Here is an 18,275-nt window from a genome sequence, read left to right on the forward strand (position 1 = left end):
TTTACTATTCCTAGATTCCATTACCATCTCAGCCTCATTCTCAAAACCAAGGTGGAGGTCCCGGGACAGAACTCTAGGCAGCCCAGGTGGGGAGAAGGTGTCAGACCCTGGAGAGGGACCAGTGTGGGGTTTTGAAAATCAGCATTTGGCCTGCTTGGGGCCAGAACCTGGCAATGGAAGTCCAAGGGCCAGCCACTGCCTGGGGGAGGGGCCTCCCACCCCCTTCATCAACCAGATCCTTGAGAGCAGAGGCCCTGCTGCTGGCTGTGACACCACTGACTTCCCACGACTTCAGCGGAACAGGCAGGAGCTGTGGGGGAGGGCCCCTGTCAGCTCAGCCCTGACGCTCAGCGGTGCCACTAAGTCCTGCCACTGATAACCAGCTGTCACCTGAGCCCCAGCCCTTGGCACACCCGCGGCGTTTGTTTGCCAAGACCAAGTGTTGAAGCTTCCTGGACCCGCCTGCCCTGGAGAGAGGGGGGCTCTGCAACAGGCCAGGTGGCATCTCTGGCTGAGAAGAAACAGAATCCAGGATGCCCACCCCCCATGCAGACCCACTGCCTCAGCGCCCCCTTCCTCAGAGTATTCCCCTTGTCCCAGGCCCGGAGATGGTCCAGTGGGGGTCACTGGGCAAAAGGCAGCGCGGGGAGTAGTGGCACACAGCGCGCAGAGGAGCGACAGGACTCCGGGTGTTCCCTCACCCAGGCCCACTGCCCCATACCTCTGCCCAGGCCACGAGGCGGCCACGGAGCTGCGCCCACCAGGCAGAGGCGCACAGACCCGCTCACTCAACGCTGTGCGGTGGGGGTGGGGGTGGGGGGTGGGGTCCTCCTGATTCCGCCTCCGGGGAGGCCGGCTCATTTGCATGGCCCCGCCTCAGCACAGCCATTGGTGGCAGCGACGAGAGGACGGGGTTGAGTGGCTGCGGGGCTGTGGGGCGGCGGGGGTGGGGCTGTAGAGAGCCCAGCGCCCAGGATGCCCCGGCCGCCGCCACGGGACGGGTTCGGGTCCGGGTCCGGGTCGAGCTCCGTGGGAGCAGAGAGCAGGGAGGCCGAGTGTGCGTGTGCGGCGACTGCAGTGGGAGTGCATTGAGTGCCCACCCGCAAGCCATGTCCAGAAAGAAGACTCCCAAGAGCAAGGGGGCCAGCGCGCCCACTGCCTCAGTGCTACCCGCTGCCAACGGGCCCCGGGCGGCGCGCCCCGGGACTGTGCGCCTCGGCCCCCAGGTGCCGCCCAACGGGCCCCTGCAGCCCGGCCGGCCCTCACTGGGCAGTGGTGGCGATTTCTACGATGTCGCCTTCAAGGTGAGCCGGGCAAACCCCCAGCCCCCATGCGAGCGGCAGCAGGTGGTGTCTGGCGGGAGCTGATCCGGAGGCTGTCCGGGGCAGAGGTGCAGGGCCCTGCAAATCCCTCGCCCCACGGAGCTGGCTGGAGCGGCTGGCACAGAGCAACGCGCGCGCGCGCGCGCACACACACACACACACACACACACACACACACAGAGCTGTCAGACCTGGGTTTGGGATACCCAACAGGCCTGCCCCCCACCCTACCCCCAGATGGCTGGGCAGGATAAGGGGTCCTGCGGAAGTCAGATCCAGGTGCTCTCTACCCGCTCCGCAATGTCTCCTCCCCCCGCTGGGGCCCCAATCTCATTATTTACCATATGCTGCTTTCCCTCATCCCGGGGGCTGTAGAAGCTTGTGAAAGTGTGTGTGTGTGTGTGTGTGTGTGTGTGTGTGTGTGTGTGTCACAGGGGTGGGGGGTGGCAGGACCATCTTTGGGTTTGGAGGCCTTTGGCAGCAGGCTGGGGAGGGGTACTGAAGGGGTGGAGGAGGGGTTAGGCCTGATTGCCCCTTCCTATCCACAGACCTGATTTAGGCCCCCTCTGACAAGATCTGACCCTCAAGTGGCACATTCCTCCTGAGTCTGGTCCAGATTGGAAACCCTCTGTCATAGAGGCCCCCACAGGCCTCCTAGGAGGTCCCTAGCCACCAACCCCCAGACTCTGCTCCCCAGATGCTCCCTTCTAGATCAGGCATGGTGCTCAGGGCCGAGGGATGGGGGTCAGGTAGGGCCCTGGATGGAGGCATCTGCCCCCACTCCCTACTGATTGAGATGGGCCTCTTTCTGGGATAGAGGGGACAGAACCTTGTAGACATAGGTAGAAGCTGGAGGTGCAGGCCAGCTGGGATCATAGCTACTGTGTTGTCCCCCACCCCCTACCCCCGTCCTAAACCCAAGTCCTGGGGTCCACCTGTGGGCCTGGGATGCCTCTCTCCATTCCTGCCCCTCACTCACAGCCTCTCTCTGACAAGGCCAGCTCAGGGAAGACTAGACACCCCTCTGAGTGGGCCTGCACTCTGGTCCCCTCTGCCCTAACACCTCTGCCCACCCTGCTCACCTCAGGTCATGCTGGTGGGGGACTCAGGCGTGGGGAAGACCTGCCTGCTTGTGCGATTCAAGGATGGGGCTTTCCTAGCAGGGACCTTCATCTCCACTGTGGGCATCGACTTTCGGGTGAGTGGAGACTGATGTCCTGGGCCCCCAACACCAGCTCATTGAGTTCTCACAACACCCCTAGCAGCTGGTTCTCCATTATCCTGTGGCACTTACAGGCTCATGAGGTGGAGGTCTTGGATGGACCCCTGGCTCCCAGGGTCAGGGTGGTTGAGGTGGAATGCCATAATCATCAAGCTGCCTGCCTTCTGAAAACCCTAGGGTGTTGGAGACAGATGGTGGCTCCATCTAACCAAAGCAGAGATGGCATCCCTGTGCCTGGGGCTAGCACACCCTGCGGCTCTAACCTGTGCCTCTGGATAGGTGGTCACTGGTGCCCCCAGAACTGTCAGAGGGAATTCAAGGTCCATGCTCACTTGGAAGGCCAGCATTGCTGCCCCACTTAGGTGCCAGGCAGGCCATCCAGGACCTACAGGACAGGTGGCTGTGGCCCTTGAACACACACCTATCCAGAAGCTGAGGAAAGGGTATTATGTAGAGACTGAGGGGTTGCTTAGGGCAGAGGTCCCTGTCCTTGGGTGAGGAGGCTCATGGGAAATGTTCCTACCCAGCTAATCTCCCCTGCCGGTCCCCTTACCACCCCTAGCAGGAGGGCTGTGTCCTGGGATTCTTCTGGGGGTGCCCCTGGATTCTTGGCTCCAAAGCCCTTACAGCACCCCAGGCAGCTTATGGGGTCAGTAGGAAATGATGGTGACCAGGGTCTGAAGCTTGCAGGGCTCCAGCATCAGAGCTCCCACTTCTGCCTATCAGTCTAAATTCTGCATGCCAGTGCTGGGGTGCTGTTTAAGTGCTTGTGTGTTCTCTGCAAATCCTGAATTTGCATTTTTCTCACCCTTTAATTAGACCCAGTTGTTTTGAGGCTGGGAGGGAGCCCATTCTGGGGATAGCAAAGGGGGGTTCCCTCCAGTCTGGGGGCCATTCTCTACCCTCTTTAGGGGGACAAGGTCCCCTCCAGTCCTCTGGGAGGAAGTGTAAAGGTTGAAATGTCAGAGGGGCTGTGTAGGCCCAGGGTAAGTGGTCCTTCGCCTGTTCTGGCCCTGCTTCCCCCTTCTCACTTCCCTCTTGGCTCTGGGGCAGGTGGTGAGGGAGGTGAGGCAGTTGGTTCATACCTCTGTTCCAGGCGTCAGGGAAGGCGGGGTGTCCTCCCCAGCCTGGCAGATGGCTGGGCTTGGTTCCCTGGAGACCCAGAAGCGCCTGACAGCAGCAGTTTGGGAAAAGGGAGACAGTGACATTCCAGCCACCCCTCATCCCCACCCAGCAAATGGAAACCAGGGTTGGGCCACAACCTTTAGGGCTGACTAGAGAGCATGGCCAGGCAGCAAACACATAGTGAGCACCCACTGTGTACGGGGCAGAGCTCTGCACTCTATTTACTGCACTGGGCCCTGTCCTCAGAGAACTGCCATCCCCATGTGGAGAGCAGCTTTTAAATCAGAACAAATGTACCCAGGCTCAGTTGGGGCACTTCTAGGAGGCAACTGATTGATGTTTCTCTCCCTCCCTCTCTAAAAATCAATAATAAATAAATTAAATGAAATATATTAGAACAAATGCTCTTAGCTGTCACTCTGGGCCAGACAGTTCTCAGTGCTTTGCACATAGTAACTCATAAAGTTATTGGAGCAGCTATGTGATGGGTGCCCTGGTTATCTCCATTTGTGGATGGGAGAACTGAAGCACAGAGTACTAGTAGTGGACCTGTGATCATACGGTGGGTGACTTCCAATATCACACAAATGGCTTTAAGCAAAAGGAGCAGCACCTGCAGAGCTGAGAGATGTCAGTCCTTGGTAAGGGGGCTGGGATCTACACTCTGGGGAGCATGTAGGGGACAGGTGTGTGGGGTGAAGCTGAATCGGTAGGTACCAGGGAGAGGAGAGCTGGCTAGGGTGAAGGGGCTGGGCTTGAGAGGTGCTGGGAGAGGGTCAGAGCAACTGGAGTTAGTGACTGACTGTGATGGGTGGTGGCAAGGGGCAGTAGAGCTGGTGGGGCCATGTGCCAGGCTGCAGGGTGGGCAGAGGAAGGACAACCTGGCCCAGAATTAGACACCCTGCAAGTCTATCAGTATGGCCATCTGAGCAGGAGAAAGGCTGGTACCCTCTGAGCATGAATTATCAGGAGGGGCTCCCTAAAGGCACCAGGGAGAGCTGGGTTGACTCTCAGATTTGGGTTCCAGGGGAAGTGTTACCTCCTGGTGGAAAGAGGGAGGTGAACCATGTGGGTGTTGGGGGCAGAGTCAATTCAGGGGCTCATCAACTTCAGGCTCAGTCCTGGTCCTGCACTGCCTGCCTCTCCCCTCCCCCACCCCTTGGCCCCTGCCAGAACATGGCACTGGGCCTATTACTGGAGTTGGCTGGTTGTGTTTCAGAACAAAGTTCTGGACGTGGATGGCATGAAGGTGAAGCTGCAGGTGAGGCACCTGGGGGAGGGTGAGTTGAGGGAACTCAGGAGGGACTGGGCAGGCCTGACCACCGGCCTGTCCCTGTCACTGTAGATCTGGGACACAGCTGGCCAGGAGCGGTTCCGCAGTGTCACCCATGCCTACTATCGTGATGCACATGGTGAGCTCACGGGCAGTGTCCCAGGCCAAGGAGTCGGGGCTGTGGTCTGTGTCTGTGTGTGCCCTGTTCCCTAGGCTTCTGCTCAGAGGAGGGTTGTGGGTGACTGGAGGTGTCCTCACTGGCCCTCTGCCCCCAGCACTGCTACTGCTCTATGATGTCACCAACAAGGCTTCCTTTGACAACATCCAGGTCAGTGGCTTCCTTCTGGGTTGGTGAGTGTGTATGTATGTGTGTGTGTGTGTGTGTGTGGTGTGAGAGGCCATGATAGGTCCTGGTCCCACTCCAAACTCTTTTAGGTAGATGGTCTGAGGACCCTACTGACAGCAGGGAGGGGGAAGGAGGGCCCCTCTGGGCTCCTGGTGGCCCAAGTTTAGAGTATGAGCTGAAGGTGGCCTGGTTGACCTTCCAGGTCCATTAGCCCAACCATCTTGGATACTTGTCAGGAGTATCTCAACATGGCCCATGGCTAAATTTCTGGGCCTTTAGAGAGGCACTGTGTGGGGTGTGGCTTGGAGAAGCAAGGGGTGTGGAGAACACCAGCCTCCAGTCTGGATTCAGCTCTCCCATGACAGGCCTGGCTGACCGAGATCCAAGAATATGCCCAGCACGACGTGGTGCTCATGCTGCTAGGGAACAAGGTGGGCACCCCTGCCTATCCTCTTCCCCTGGCTCTACAGGGGGGTGAGCCTGAGGCCAGCTCTCACCAAGATCCCTTTGTCAGGTGGATTCTGCCCAGGAGCGTGTGGTGAAGAGGGAGGATGGGGAGAAGCTGGCCAAGGTGAGTCTGGGCGAGGTGGGTGGGTAAGGGTGCCCCCTGGGGCTGTAGGGCCTGGGTTGTCCCCACCAGGCTGCCACCTGGCTGGCAGCAGCTATTTGCAGGAGTATGGGCTGCCTTTCATGGAGACCAGTGCCAAGATGGGCCTCAACGTGGATTTGGCCTTCACAGCCATAGCAAAGTAAGTCCTTGCAGTCACCAGGAAGGCCTCCAAATTCAGATCCAGGATCTGAATCCCCTTGTTGGGGGTACTGGCCACCCTGTTCCATAGTTACCCCTGTCCCACAGGGAGTTGAAGCAGCGCTCCACGAAGAGCACCAGCGAGCTCCACTTCCAGCTGCATGACTATGTCAAGAGGGAGGGCCGCAGGGCCTCCTGCTGCAGACCCTGAACCAGGGAAAGCTGGTCAACAGGGCCCTCTACTTGTCACCCAGCGGTCAATCCCAGGGTTTCCAGGACTCTCAGGCTGAGCCTAGCCCTTCCCTTGTCTGTGTTGCAATCTGTATAACCTCAGTCCTAACAAATGGGCTCCAGAGAGCTAGCGGGTCTGCAGCCCTCTTTCACTTGCTGCTGCCTGAGAGCCTTACTCCCAAGGCCTTCACGGAAAAGCTACTGTAGGAAGGGATGCACTGTGCAGGGCATTTGGAGCTCCTGCTGCCCCCTCCTGGACATACTCAATTTTTACTAGTAGGCAGCAGTTTCTAACCCCTTAAAAAGCCATGTCTTCAGCTGCACATGCTTGCTGCCCAGGCAGAGAATGGCAGGACTCCTGACCATGCCCCAAGCAGAGGACTTCACTGAGAATCACATGCGTTTGTGCCAAGGACCAGGGGCACGTGCTCCCAGCCCGCCCACCCACTAGGAGGCTCTGGTTCAATCAACAGGATCTTTTCTCATGTTCCCTTGGAGGATGCCAAGACTATGGCTTTGTAACACAAGGACTAGCATGTGGTAAATAACAAAAATGTCAGGTAAACTAGGACCATCAGCCCTCGCCTGCTGACGAAGGTACTGTCTTCACAGCTGAGGACTGTACTTGGCGAGGTCAAGCTGAGAGGGCTGATAGTGCACTACACCTTACACTAAAATCTTCAAGCCTTGTTGATTGAGAGCCTTTGTTTTCAGTCCTAGCGAATAAAGTTGTGTTTTCTGGAGTGCCTGTCTCGTCTGTTTAAATAAACTTTTAGAGCTCTCAGCAAAGCCCAGATCTTGACTTGAAGAGGGTGGTACTCCCTCATAACCAGGTTGAGATCCAAGAATATGCCCATGAAAGAAAGCAGAGCAGGGCTGCTGGGAACCTCAGTGCTATCCAAGGAGCACATGGTAATCTGGGCAGTCAACTTCCCTCCACAAGACCCAATGAGAACGCTCTCAGTGGCCAATTAATCCTGTTAGTGTTAGATGGCTGGAGGAGGAACGCATGAGGTCAGATGAAGTAAAGAATTTTAAGTGTATTAAGGCATCTGCAAACAGATGGGCTGAGTCCCGAAATGGTGTCACCCCTGAGCAGTCGGGGGGTCGGGGCCTTTATAGGACCCTGGGTGGGTTTTTTCTGGGTGGGTATGATGGAACGTTACTGCATTTAGTCAAGGAGGATGTCTAAAGGCCAGGTTCTCATGCAGGGAAGGACAAGCTCTAGAGGAAGTTTGGTTCACTGCTTCCCAGATCTTTTGTTTATGGAATGGGGGCAGAGGTTGTTTCTTCTGTGTCTGCTTCATGCTGGATGGTGGCGTCAAAGATGTAATGGGACAGATTTTGGTAGTAGTAAGCCCACGTGAGGTATTGGTCCCCTGCTGTCTGGGTGAGGTTCTGGTTCCGTATGGATGGTTGGTGAAAGCTTGGAAATGGTCCTGGAGAAATAAAGAAAAGTGGTGCAGAATACAAAAGCCAAAGGCAAGACTAAGGAGTATGAATGTTAACGGGCCTATTAAAGGAAGCAGTCAGGTATACCGATTTATACTTTTTAGCCGAGTCCCACGTGTTGCATTGACATTCTCTAATTTTGGTGGCCATTTCTGTCAACTTCTGAGCTGCATCTCTCACTAGTCCTGACTGGTTAATGTAAAAGCAGCACTCTAGCAGGAAGAGACAAAGACCTCTTTCTCAGCTGTCAGTAGGTCTAAGCCTCGTCTGTTCTGTAATGTTACGGCTGCAAGGGAGTCAATTTGGTCTTGGATTTTAACTAAACTTTTAGCGATATCATCTGAGCCCTCTTTTTTTCTTAATACATTTTTATTGATTTCAGAGAGGGAGAGAGAGAGAGAAACATCAATGATGAGAATCACTGATTGGCTGCCTCCTGCATGCCTCCTACTGGGGACTGAGCCCGCAACCTGGGCATGTGCCCTTGACCAAAATTGAACCCCGGACCCTTCAGTCCGCAGGCTGATGCTGTATGCACTGAGCCAAACTGGCTAGGACTAAGCCCTCTTGTAAGTCCTAAGATAGGGTTTCAAAATATGAAAGAGCAGTAGTCAGCCCTCCTATGCCAGTCCCGACTCCTGAGGTGATTCCCAGGGTTACTAGGAGAGGGACTATCTGTATTTCCCTTTTATGTCTAATGTGATGGGTTATGGGAACGGGCAAAGAATGGTTGTTGGGAGCCATATCTACATTGGGTGAGAGATAAAAAAGGGTACAAGTTCCTGTTCAATTAGTTGGGAGGCAGATGTAAGCATTATCTCCCCAGAGGAAGAAAAATCCCAAATCGGGCAAACTGAGAAATGTAGAGAAAAAAGGTGGACTAGAGGGGATGTAATGGATTTCCCTTGTTTTACTGGTTCTGTGCTCCAAATCATAAGGGTGGTCGCCAAAGCGCTGCCTATAAGGAGTGACGGATGAGTGGTTGAGGTTTTAGTGCAGTGAAAGTGGGCGGGAATACTAGAATGGGTTGTAACCCAGAGAAAAAGCAAGAGGAAAAGAAAGGAGCAGTTGAAGCCCTGGGCTTGGATGATTGGGTAGGCAGTAAAACAGACAGGCTGCAGGAAATGACCATTGACCTCTGATGAGACCTGGTAATTGACCAACTGGGATCAATGGCCTATCAGGAGTTCCAGTGTTTCAGAATTTACCAGGTGACCAAAAAACACACAACGGGTACTCAGAAGATTCAGGAAAAACTCTTTATTTTCAGATGTACAGGTATGGTGACTCAAGGGAATCATTCTCCAAAGCCCAAGTACCGAATGTGGAGGGTCCCTCCCATTTATCCCCTTGATTTGTATCCCCAAATATGGACCAGGCTTCCAGACTTTTTTTTAAAATTATTATTGTTTAAAGTATTACATAAGTAGTACATATATCTCCTTTCTTTTCCCCATTGACCTTCCCCCAGCCTCCCCTAACCCCTATCGCATGCCCTCATCCTCCCACCCCACCCGACTTTTTGTGGGACTTGCAGTCCCTCTGTGAGTTGGGATGGGGGAAGTGAGATTACACCCAAAAGCCTGGCTTGGGTGCTGCCAGTGACCTCCCCTCTGGCTAAGCTATTAAATTCTTGGTTTATGGCCTTTGTAAACTGGGAGTATTTAAGAAAACAGATTATTGCTTAAGGAAGAGGCAATAATTGACTTAATTATAGGCTAATAAGAATGTGCATTAGGTGCCCTGACCGGTTTGGCTCAGTGGATAGAGCGTCGGCCTGCGGACTGAAGGGTCCCAGGTTGGATTCCGGTCAAGGGCATGTACCTTGGTTGCGGGCACATCCCCAGGGGTAGGTGTGCAGGAGGCAGCTGATCGATGTTTCTCTCTCATCGATGTTTCTAACTTTCTATCTCTCTCCCTTCCTCTCTGTAAAAAAATCAATAAAACATATTAAAAAAAAAAAAAAAAGAATGTGCATTAGGATACTGGTTACTGGCACAGATTCAGATTGCTAGCTCCCCCCACCCCCCAGTGCCCCCTATATTCCCCTTCACTAGAGTAACTGTGGTGTTGCAGGGTGATGATGGAAGATGGCCTGTTGATATATTGCCCTGTGATCTTGTAAAGCACAAAGGGACTTGGGCAATTAGTGGGGTGTGTAGGGTGACAGGGCCTGTGACAAGTATGGAGATGGGAGCTACAGTGGCGAGGGTTTGAATGTAAGTGTGGAAGAGAAGCCTGGTGGGCCTGAGTGGTAGGATAGTTGCCTAGGAGAGTATCTGCTTTATTTAGAAAAATGACTCCTTTTCCTTTTTTATAGGTAAAAGTGGCCTTTGCCTGATTCCACTTAAGGAGTGGAACCGGGATAGCAATGTAGGCAGAAGAAAAGGACAGGCAAAGCCAACAGTCTTGAGCTAGTGCTGGGTTTGATTTGTTTAGAAGAGAATGGGTGAGGTTAAGAGAATTGAGGTAAGAAAGTTTTTCAGGGGAGTGGGAGAACAGGGGTGGCAGAGGAAAAGGAGGAGAGCTAGTCCCAGTTTCCAGGGCTTGGGTTCCCTCAAGGGCAAATGAGGATGTTTTCTGGATCCAGGTAGGGAGAGATTTTGTTCCATGGATAGTTGAGGTCTCCTTGTAAATAAGAATCCCATAGGTTAGAATCCAGGCATGAAGGAGGAGAGGGGCCATGGCTAAGATGAGAGGATTTGTTGGGGAAGAGGTGGTAAGCTTTCAGGGGGCTCAGAAGTATCAAGGGCTATACAGAGGGGACATGTGCAGGGGTGCTCACTCATATGTCTTCTTCCTCTGGAATGCAGGTGAGTTGAAGTTTCGTGGGTCCAACTTGGTGGTTGTGGTATCTTGGGGATTTCAATGTCAGGGGGTTCTGTGGTGATGGTGTTCCGGGGACCTGTTTTAATCTAGAAAAGTGGAACCCTGTGGGGTGGCCGTGCAGTTTAGTGGCCATAGGAGTGGTTAGAAGTACCTGATATAGGCCTTGCCATCGGGGCTGTAAATTATTCGATGGATGAATTTCCTTCAGTAGGACCCAGTCCCCTGGCTGTAGAGGCGTGGGAGGGATCTCTCCCGTAAAGGGTTGTGGAAGAATCTAGTCTGCATGCACTCATTAGTTGCCTGACATGGTTTAGAATCTATAATAAAAGCGTAATATGCTATTTAGACGACAGCCTAACGACCTACTGGACGAGGCCGGGCTGTGAGGGCCGAGCCCCTTGCACGAATTTCATGCATTGGGCCTCTAGTAGATATATAATCTCCTAAAGGGGTTTCCTTGCAAGGTAAATTTCCTACTAGGAAGGGCTTTCCACACGAGTTTGAAGGGGATGAGAAAGGATGCGGCCCGGGGAGTTTCTCAGATGCACATGAGGGTGAGGGGTAAGAGGGAGGTCCAAGGTTCCTTAGTCTCAAGGAACCTAATTAAATCCCATTTAACTTAATTTAGTTAAATGGGATTTAATTAGGGAGTTGGCCTTTTCTACTTTGTCTGAAGATTAGGTTCGGTAAGGGGTATGTAAATTCCACTGGATATTCAGAGAAGAGATTTCTTGGGTTATTTGGGATATAAAGGCAGGTCCCTTGTCTGACTGTAATGAGGTGGGCAGTCCAAATCAAGGAATATGTTGTACGAGGGCTTGTGTGACCGCAGATGACTTTTCAGATGTGGTAGGGAATGCCTCTACCCAGCCTGAAAAGGTATCTACCAGGGGTAGAAGGTATTTTCTTCTTTTAATAGGGGGAACATGAGTGAAATCATTTTACCTGTCTTGTCCAGGAATCTGGCCCCTGGCCTGGTGAGTGCAGAAGAGCTAATGTGTCCTTGTGGAGATACTGTACAACAGACAGAGCAAGTTTTGGTGATATCTTGTAATAAGGAAGCTAGGTTAGAACATGTAATAAGAGTCTTAAAAGCTGTAAAAGTGGTCTGTATGCTATGTGTAAGGAGTCATGAATGGCCCATAATATATTGTGGGCTTGTCCCTGGGGGAGGACATATGTGCCCGTAAGTCTTATCCAGGGGGTTGTCCTGGGTGGCTCCGAGAGCAAGGAGGGACTTGAGTTCCTCAGGTGTGTATTGTGGTTATAAGTAACTAGGAGCTGAGAGGAGGGAGGTTTTTTTTTGGGCCACTGTTCCAGCTTCCTGGTCCACCGTGTTACGGAATCATTGCCCACAGTGTATGGCTCCTGCTGCATTAGGAAGATGTGCTGCCTGTAGGAGATTGAGGATTAAGGGGGCATCGGTTAAGGGGGAGCCATTGATGGTTAAAAATCTCCTTTCTGCCGTAGCCAATTTGGCTCAGTGGATAGAGCATCGGCCTATGTACTGAAGGGTCCTGAGTTCAATTCTGGTCAAGGGCATGGACCTTGGTTGTAGGCTCCTCCCTGGCCCAGGCCCTACTCTAGGCATGTGCAGGAGGCAACCAATCGATGTGTCTCACATTAATAGTTGTCTTTCCCTCTCTCTAAAAAAATTAATGAAAAAATATCCTCAGGTGAGGAGAAAAAAAAAATCCCACCCTCACTGGTTTAGCTCAGTAGATAGACAGCCCACGGACTGAAGTGGGTTCGATGCCGGTCAAGGGCATGTACCTTGGTTGTGAGCTCAATCCCCAGTAGGGGGCATGCAGGAGGCAGCTGATTGGGATGTTTCTAACTATCCCTCTCCCTTCCTCTCTGTAAAAAAATCAATAAAAAATACATTTTTATAAAAGAATCCCCTTTCTTCTCAGCTTTGAGGCATGACAGTGTATGATGTGAAAGACATATTTGTAATCATTGTACAGATTGACGGTCTTATCCGTGGCCAGTTAGGGCAATTGGTTGTCTTCTGGGAAGTAGTACCTTTGGGAAGAGACTCTGACTCGACAACTCCATCGAGTGATACTACAGCATTGGGAACAGGAGCTACCGTCAATAAACCAAGTGTAATTAGTATTAGATAAATGCTGATCCATATTTGAGAAATTGCTTTATTGAAGTCAAGAATTTCTCTGCAGGAATGTGAGATCTTTGTTAGGAATGGGTGAGAGAGGCACGGTTATGTTTGGCATTTAGCTTTCATTAGTTGAAAGGTTTGGAGAGGTCTGAGAGAGAGCAGAAGCCGAAATGAGAGCTTATTGAAGTCTTTTGAAATATGGGCTATTAGTGGTGGGATCTAAAGGTTCTGTCAATGGACCTTTTGGTGCGTGAGCAAGGACACTAAAATTGGGGATCCAAATGTGGAAATATCCTAGAAGTCCCAAGGAGAGGTCTTGTTTTGAGGAGGGAGGAAAAAGGGAGGCAGTAAGTTCTTTTCTATCTAGGGTGATAGCACTGTGTTGGGGAGTTATGGTGAGACCCAAGTAAGTGACCTGAGAAGCTGACTGTTGAATCTTTTTTGAGACTCGGTATCCTTTCTCTGCTAAGTAATTGAGGAGAGTAGTAGTGTGGCAGGAGGCAGTAGGAGCTACAGAGGTGGAGGTAGTCTACATATTGGAGAATGCTGGGGCCAAGATTGGGAATGGAAAGGTCTGACACCAGTGCCTGTCTGAAAAAGTGGGGGCTGTCTCAAAAGCCTTGGGGAAGGACCCTCCATATAAGCTGACAGGATTATTGGGTTGTGGGGTCAGCCCAAGTGAAGGCAAAGAGATTTTGCATCTGGGTGTAAAGGGATGGTAAAGAAGGCATCCTTCAGGTCAAGGACCATGAAGTGAGAGGTGTTGGGTACTTTGGGATGTGTGAGGAGGACAGCTTGATCGATGACCCAAAGATCCTGAACTAGGTGGTAGGAGCTACCTGTTTTTTTGATGAGTACAATGGGGTATTGTATGTGAAGTTGGTGGGATATTAGGTTTTGGGAGATTTGACAGACTGGAGGCCCTTTCTGCTCTCTCGGGATAGGGGATGTTGAGTTAATTAGGGAGGCAGGGAGTGGGAGATTGACAAAATGTCTCACCAGAGAATGGGGGTTGAGCACTTGGGGAAATTAAGAGTGACTAAAGGGGATTCCTTATGAGACAATTTAAAAGTGTGGCTAGGGGTTTAGAAAGTAGGCCAACTCCCACAATAGACTTGTAAGCAGGGCTTGTGCCGCGCCAGCACAGCCAAGGGTTCCAGGAGCCTGAGGGAGGGCCGGCGAAGGACAAAGACAAAGAGAATAAGCTGGGTCTAGGTGGATCTTCTGTGCCTGGCTGAGACCACAGAACAGATCCAGACTGCAAGCTGAGCCTTTATTTTATAGTCAGAGGTAAGCAAGGTAATATACAATGTTCTTATAAGTTTCACTTGTTTTGGCAGCACTTGCTGCACCTCCCACAGTCCATTAGCTACCCAGGAAAGATCTAGGGAGGGTCACAAAATCAAGCTTAATTATGCTAAGAGTGCTGTGGCCTCTAAGTTGGGACTTGTTTTGGGCTTTGCCAACAGGTCAGTCCGAGGCTTAACCCTGTAACTGCTCCCTACAGCTTGTAAATTCTGGTAGGGCAGAGTAAGTGGCCTCCATGCCCTAGCTGGTTTGGCTCAGTGGATAAAGCGTCGGCCTGCGGACTGAAGGGTCCCAGGTTCGATTCCGGTCAAGGGCATGTACCTTGGTTGCGGGCACATCCCCAGTAGGGGGTGTTCAGGAGGCAGCTGATCGATGTTTCTCTCTCATTGATGTTTCTTTTTTTCTTTTTTTAAATATTTTATTGACTTTTTTTTTTTTACAGAGAGGAAGGGAGAGGGATAAAGAGTTAGAAACATCAATGAGAGAGAAACACCGATCAGCTGCCTCCCGCACACTCCCTACTGGGGATGTGCCCACAACCAAGGCACATGCCCCTGTCTGGAATCGAACCCGGGACCCTTGAGTCCACAGGCCGACGCTCTATCCACTGAGCCAAACCAGCCAGGGCTCATTGATGTTTCTAACTCTATCCCTCTACCTTCCTCTCTGTAAAAAATCAATAAAATATATTTTAAAAAAAAAAAGAATAAGTGGCCTCCATACCAACAGAGATTGGTTTACCCAGGTCCGACACTCTTCCCTGGCCAAGCCTAGGAGGCTGGGTAAACGGAAGTCCGAATGTCCTGGAGGAAGGGATATAGCCCTGCCTTGGGGGGCATGGTAGCAGTCCAGTGGCGGTTTTATCACAGCAGGGACAGAGTCCTAGGGAAGGGTGTGGCCTTAGCCCATTACATTAGAATGTTTTGGGACTTTTAACCCTGAGAGGCTTATTCTCATTAGAGCCCTGATAGCCTGATCTCTCTTGTTTCTGTACTTTGGCCTCCTTACCTCAGAGGTTAAAACTTTAAAGGCTATATTTAAAAGGTCCTTTTGTGGGGTTTGAGGGCCATCCTATAATTTCTGTGACTTGCATCTGATGATTGAGATGAAATTCCTGTTTAGAAATGAGTCCTTCCCTAGAACTGGGATCTAGGGCAGCCATGGGCAAACTACGGGTCGCGGGCCGGATCCAGCCCGTTCCGCTGTTCTATCTGGCCCGCGGAGCCGAAAGAGCGGAGGGTTCTCTTGCTCTCCCCTCCGCTCCTTTACTTTGAATTTATATTGGTTCACACAAACACTCCATCCATGCTTTTGTTCCGGCCCTCCGATCCAGTTTAAGAACCCATTGTGGCCCTCGAGTCAAAAAGTTTGCCCACCCCTGACTAGGGTGATAAATTTTAAGTCTGTTAGGCTGAGAGAGAAAAAGGGCAGGGTTTCCTCTGGGCCTTGGGCAATGTCTTTGAAATGTTTCATAATTGACTGCCTTGTGGGCAGTCTTTCGGAGCCCCGGTAGGAGGCATGTTACCATGTGGGCTCAGAGACAGAGGCCTGGGGAGTCTACTTGGAATTCCCACTTAGGGTTCTTTTTGGGGGACTACATCCTGTCCGACTAGCTGCTGGTTATCTTGCCAATGGAGACCATCAGCATGTGCCTGAGCTGCCAGCCTTTTTCTTTGGGAGTGTGTTGTATAGTGCCCAGAGAGTTGAACAGAGGATGCCTTCAGCCAAAGAATCAAATTAAGGAGCCTTTAATTAAAAGCCGGTGGCTACAAGGGAGCATTAGCTCTCCAAATCTCACAGCCCCAAGTGAATACAGCAACAAACTTATAAAGGCAAAAACCACATCCCTAGCATCGGAATGAGGAACTATACTGCAAAAGCAGTTTGTACAGAAGCTAAATTGAGCACGGTTAACTATTTCTAAAGGTTATCTGTAGTTTCAGTTTCCGGAGCCACTGAGTCAACGGAAAGCATTTTTGCGGTTGTTTCTCAGGCACACAAGAATATTTACAAAACTACAAAGGGGCTGGCAACAAAATGGAGTGATTTATGTGTTTCCAGGTCTCATTCTGGAAACGGAGGTCAAAATAACTACCTATTATTTAAGCAAGCAAATGTTTACAGAAGCCAGAATAGCAGGGTTAAAATTTTAAACAGCAGTTTTTACTCAAGATGGAGGTAACTATGCTTCAAGTGGAGTTAAAGATATCAAAATTATTTTGTGAATGTTGTGGGGCCAAAGATCCTAGTTGTTTTTTGACCTGGAAGAGGTGGGACATGGAGTGAGTTAGGGAGTGGGCTCAATTCCCAGTGTGGGGGCGAGCAGGAGGCAACAGATCAATGTTTCTCTTGTTATGGAGGACCGGAGAAAAACCAAGCAATGCTTAAGAAATGGAGTTACACAGCTTTATCACTCTGGCAGACTTAGAGTGCCTCTCAAAGTCTGAGCAAAGCAATCTGGTGGAAGCTTTTCCTTTAAACCTTTTCGGCTTCTTTGTCCCCCCAAAATGGATGGGACTTCTGGACCTTTTGGGGGGCTTTGCAAAAAGCCCAGTGTGTGGGGATGGGGGTTGTGAAACCATACCTAAGGGCCTGATCTGGTGCTAGCACTGACAGCCCTCTGGGGGTTGTGTATTGTTTTACGTTTTATAGCCTCTGTAACATGTGAGCAAACTGGCAACAAATCTTGCTAGCTCAGACTACAGAAAAAGGGGCAATAGGTTATATTTCCCCATCTGGGTTCATTTGTTCCACTTGAGGAAAGATCCCTTAGAGGGAACCAGATGTTATAGAAAGAATTAGCCTTTAGCCTTCTCACTCTCATCGATGATCTATCTCTCTATCCCTCTCTTACATCAATAAAAATATTAAAGAAATCAACTCATGGGCGCCCCCCTATGGCAAAAGGCACACAAAATCTTTTTTTGGCCTTACAGGCAAAAATGGAGGTCGGTCTTCTCAGCAGATGGCAAGTATTAAGTTTCATTTTCATGCCCTGACTGGTCTGGCTCAGTGGATAGAGCGCCGGCCTGCAGACTGAAGGGTCCCAGGTTCGATTCTGGTCAAGGGCATGTACCTTGGTTGCGGGCACATCCCCAGCAGGGGTTGTGCAGGAGGCAGCTGATCAATGTCTCTCTCTCATCGCTGTTTCTAACTCTCCCTCTCCCTTCCTCTGTAAAAAAATCAGTAAAATATACTTTAAAAAAAAAAGTTTCATTTTCATGCCTCTACCCCTTCCCAAGGTTGCCCAGGGATGAGGAGCCAGTCCTCCTATGGAGTCCCCTTTGGTGTGAAAATAAAGACTCTTGCACCCCCAATTAACTCATACCACTTTTGCTTTATTGCTAAGCACTTCGGGTAGATACAGACTGTTAGTCTTCGGTTAAGCCACAAAATGGCATCCTCCTGTCTAGGTTACATCTTTGAATGAAAAGATCATTTGATTCTTACAGGGTTACTCCAGCCTTACTTACCACCAGGTCCCTGAACTGACTGATGTTGATTTACATTCAAGGTCTCCATCCAGGCCATCGATGGCACTGAAAGGCAAAGAGTGCTGAAATTTAGACAGAAGCCCACTCTTCCCATCTGTTTTCACCCCCAGATCCACCCGCCCGAAGCCTCAGTCTTGCAAAATAATCAGACTGCATGTGCAGTTTTCATACGAGGTGTCAGAAATTAAAGCAACTCATCATAGGCTTCGGGCGGCATCGGGAAAGCCAGGCCTGGCCCAGTCTTACCTGTAGGGAGCTGTAGGTCTGGAGGTTCGGACTTCCCGGCCGGAACTGGGGAGGGGAACGGGAAAGGAACATGTTACAATGCCGAGGACCACGATGGCGCTCAGGCCGCGGCTGGCCCAGGGGCTACGCCGGCCCACGGGTTTGGGCGACCCCCCGCAGCTTCGCAGCTTCACTCGGTGCTCAGTTCCTCTCCAAGCGTAGCACACAGAACTGACACTTCTCAGCCTTGAAGTTTATCCCGAAAGGATGAGAACCGCTGAGGTTCAAGCTTTTATAGAAACTGCCCCACCTCGGCGATTGGGCAATCCCAGCGGAAGTACCATCCTCCACCCCCGCTGCTGATACGCTCCGCTCTCTACTGGTTTCCACCAATAGCGCCATAGCATTTCTTTTTGGGGCGATCCTCCCTTTTGAAGAGATTAAACCTGTGAGTGACGGATGCAAAGATCCAATCAGACTCCTAACTGCTACATAGAATGATTCTGAAGTTGCCAATCCCGTCCCGCGCTATCTGAGTCGCCGGAAGTCGTAGTTTCTGAAAAGTCGCTCTGGAGGCGTCT

General features: G+C 51.3%; 1 protein-coding gene across 7 annotated transcripts; it reads left to right on the forward strand.

Moving 5' to 3' along the window:
- Window positions 1-905: 905 nt before the first annotated feature.
- Window positions 906-7,010, forward strand: RAB26 (RAB26, member RAS oncogene family). Of its 7 annotated transcripts, none has more exons than XM_080679505.1 (9): window positions 906-1,304; window positions 2,410-2,520; window positions 4,889-4,930; window positions 5,015-5,081; window positions 5,218-5,270; window positions 5,654-5,719; window positions 5,803-5,859; window positions 5,961-6,037; window positions 6,145-7,010. In XM_080679505.1, the coding sequence occupies exons 1-9, from the start codon at window positions 1,110-1,112 to the stop codon at window positions 6,245-6,247; spliced, it is 771 nt and encodes a 256-aa protein (XP_080535631.1). In that variant the 5' UTR covers window positions 906-1,109; the 3' UTR covers window positions 6,248-7,010. The 7 variants fall into 7 exon arrangements, with proteins under 7 accessions (XP_080535631.1, XP_080535625.1, XP_080535626.1 ...); XM_080679499.1 differs by having other exon boundaries at window positions 909-1,304; window positions 5,948-6,037; XM_080679500.1 differs by having other exon boundaries at window positions 909-1,304; window positions 5,951-6,037.
- Window positions 7,011-18,275: the final 11,265 nt, after the last annotated feature.

This window comes from Plecotus auritus, assembly GCF_963455305.1.
Source record: "Plecotus auritus genome assembly, chromosome: 7".
Taxonomy (NCBI): domain Eukaryota; kingdom Metazoa; phylum Chordata; class Mammalia; order Chiroptera; family Vespertilionidae; genus Plecotus; species Plecotus auritus.

Bases quoted from the DNA above. Each gene is read 5' to 3' on its own strand.
- RAB26 (XM_080679505.1), top strand. From the start codon at position 1,110: ATGTCCAGAAAGAAGACTCCCAAGAGCAAGGGGGCCAGCGCGCCCACT. The intron at 2,521-4,888 runs GTGAGTGGAGAC...GTTGTGTTTCAG, and splicing joins CTGTGGGCATCGACTTTCGG to AACAAAGTTCTGGACGTGGA. The intron at 5,860-5,960 runs GTGAGTCTGGGC...AGCTATTTGCAG, and splicing joins ATGGGGAGAAGCTGGCCAAG to GAGTATGGGCTGCCTTTCAT.